We start from the raw sequence: 2,697 nt of genomic DNA, 5'->3' as shown, positions 1-2,697 counted from the left end.
TTCGAGGATGTACTCCCGCGAACGCCCTTTCCTCCGGGAAACACGCCTAGGAATTTTAGTTGGGTAGTGGCTTCGGCTGAGTCCCCCCACACACTCCCTACTACCACCGGGTGAAGAAATTAGTGCGAAATGCATTATTACATGCGACTTCAAATTGAAAGAACATTTCCAAAATTGTTATCAAAGTTTTGGACAATTTTCCCTGGATAATTCTATTTTTATCCTTGTCGGTCCTTGATTAATACATCGAAAGAAACGAATCGTTAACATTCATTACGTCATAGATTCATATCAATATAATTTACCAACAATCGTGTCACGAAAGAACAAACAAACGAACAAACGATGAAAAAATTTGTTTGGTTGTTTTATTAATTAATTAATTTACACAGATTACAAACGTTAATAATAAATTTTAAACATGTTAAAGTAATGATTAAGGTCAAAGTTTAAATTTTGTTTGTTGTGTTAAAACGTCGTTTGTGTTTGAAATTTTGTTTTTGTTGTTGTTGTTGTTGTTTGTTTCAAAAGAACGCCTCGAATAATTATTATATCACTTTCACATTTGTTTTTTTATTTTCAGATGGTCGGATCTGCAGTTTTAGGAGCAGCAGCGGGTACTGGTTTGGCATTAGTCGTAGCCATGACGATAGTTGTGTACAGGTACTATGCTCATAAGAGATACGGTAAAGAATGGAGCGATTTGGAAAGATTCAGCGATTCGAGAACTTCGTCGTATACTAAAAAAAATTCCGGATATTCCATAACTCAAAAGGTAAGTCTTTCATTATTATTATTATTATTATTACGGTTTTTTTTTCTCTCCATATATTTAATCACGTTCTTATTTACATTCATTTTTTACTAAACCGGAAATAAATCGTACTTAAAAATGATAATGAAAAAAAAAAAAAATCTTAGCTCCTGGATATAGATGGATTTACTCAACTAGTAATTTTAAATAATAATAATAATAATAATTAAAAAGAAAAAGTTTAAAATTTAACGTTAAATTTAATATTATTCGAATAAAATATATAAATTTAAGGGAAAATTGTCGCCATCGCGTTAAATTAAAATTTTTTTAAATAATCGAATGAATTAAAATAATTTGCAAAAAAAAAATAAAAGAAAATTTTAAATAATAATAAGAGAAAAACGTTTAAATGAAAATGAAAAGGAAAGTTCTAGAACAAAAAAGAAATTTTTTTTTTTTTCATCGTTATAAAAAAGTAATTAGAAAAACGTCAAAAAAAAAAAAAGAAAAAAAAATTTTCATTTGTAATTTTTTTTTTTTTTTTTGATTAATTATCGTTTGATTTTTTTATTTATTTATTGATTTAACGGTTTTTATTTATATACTCTATGAAATAACGGATTTTTCGGAAGTAAGAAATCGTCGTTAAAATTTTTACTTGAAAAAAAAAAAAAAAAAAAAAAAAAAATTAAATTAATTAAAACGTTAACGTTAACGTCTAACGTCTACGTCACGTCCGTTAAAATTTAAATCGGTTTAAAGCAATGTTGCCAACTTTACATAATTATGGAGAAAAATGAGAGCGGAAAATTTTTTTTTTTTGAATTTTATTTTTACGACTTTTATCATTATCATTATTATCACGCGGTAGCATATGAAAATTATTATTATTATTATTATTACACCGCGTTATGAAAATTTTCGAAAAGGGAAATCGGGGGATGGGAGGAGAGGGGAGGAAGGGGAAGGAGAGGGGGTAAAAATATGTCCGAATTTGACCGTTATTTTTTTTGAAAAAATTTTTTTTTTTTTTTTCAAATTAAAATATGTCTTCCATCCAGATGATGTCATATTTTTACGTGTTTTTTAATTTTTGTTTATACAAACTCGGAAAATTTGGCAGAAGACGAAGCAGAAGACACGACAAAAAAATTTTTTTTTTAACACACGCGTGACGTTACCATATAAATTCCCATTACTTTATTGATCGTGGCATTAACTGATTTCAAATTCCCTCATTGGATAAGTTTTTTCTCTTTATTTTATTTATTTATTTTTTTTTTCGTACAAATTAAATTTAAATTTTTAAACGTTTTTTTTTTTCTGCTGACACGACGAGGGTGTTTTTTTTTCTTTTTTTTGACGTTTACAAAAGAAAGGGAAAATTTTTTTTAATTTTTCTGGATTTTGTTGATGGGGGGAGAGGGTGGGAAATTTTTTATATAAAACGGGAAATTTTTTTTTTTTTTAAATTTTAACCTTTGACCTCTGTTAAATTTATAACATTTTTGAATAGTTTTCTACGAGTTTCTAGAAAAACCACGCAAAAAAAAAATAAAATAAAATTTTTTTGACAACCGTACGAAATTTATAACACCGAAAAAAAAATATAAAAAAAAATATACGAAGGGAGATTCTTGAGTGGGGGTTGCTGTCCCTTCCTTCCTCCTCCCTCTCTCCTCCTTCCCCCCCCCAAAAAACACGCCGTAAAAATATGAATAAATACATAATAATGATAATTTGGTTGCGGTTATGGTCGAAATAGAAAAAAAAAAAAAAAGTAAACAACGATTTTCTTTCCACCTTTTTTTTATTTTTTTTATTATTCGTGTAGGGGGATGTGGCGGGGGCGGAAGGGAGGGGGTAAGGAAATTTTGACGCTTTCGAGGAAGTACGAAGTGGAGGTGGGGAGGGGGGAGGAACACACTTGATGAAAATGC

General features: G+C 28.8%; 1 protein-coding gene across 1 annotated transcript; it reads left to right on the top strand.

Moving 5' to 3' along the window:
- Positions 1-583: 583 nt before the first annotated feature.
- Phum_PHUM506540 (uncharacterized protein) lies at positions 584-952 on the top strand (the record flags this gene model as incomplete). Its single annotated transcript, XM_002430933.1, has 2 exons — positions 584-775; positions 935-952. 2 exons carry the CDS (start codon positions 584-586, stop codon positions 950-952), a joined length of 210 nt encoding a protein of 69 aa, XP_002430978.1.
- Between the last annotated feature and the right edge of the window lie 1,745 nt (positions 953-2,697).

Source organism: Pediculus humanus, genomic scaffold, assembly GCF_000006295.1.
Source record: "Pediculus humanus corporis 1103172108278 genomic scaffold, whole genome shotgun sequence".
Lineage (NCBI taxonomy): Eukaryota > Metazoa > Arthropoda > Insecta > Psocodea > Pediculidae > Pediculus > Pediculus humanus.
The sequence above is the reverse complement of the archived record's forward strand: the minus strand, read 5'-3'. Positions and strand labels throughout refer to the sequence as shown.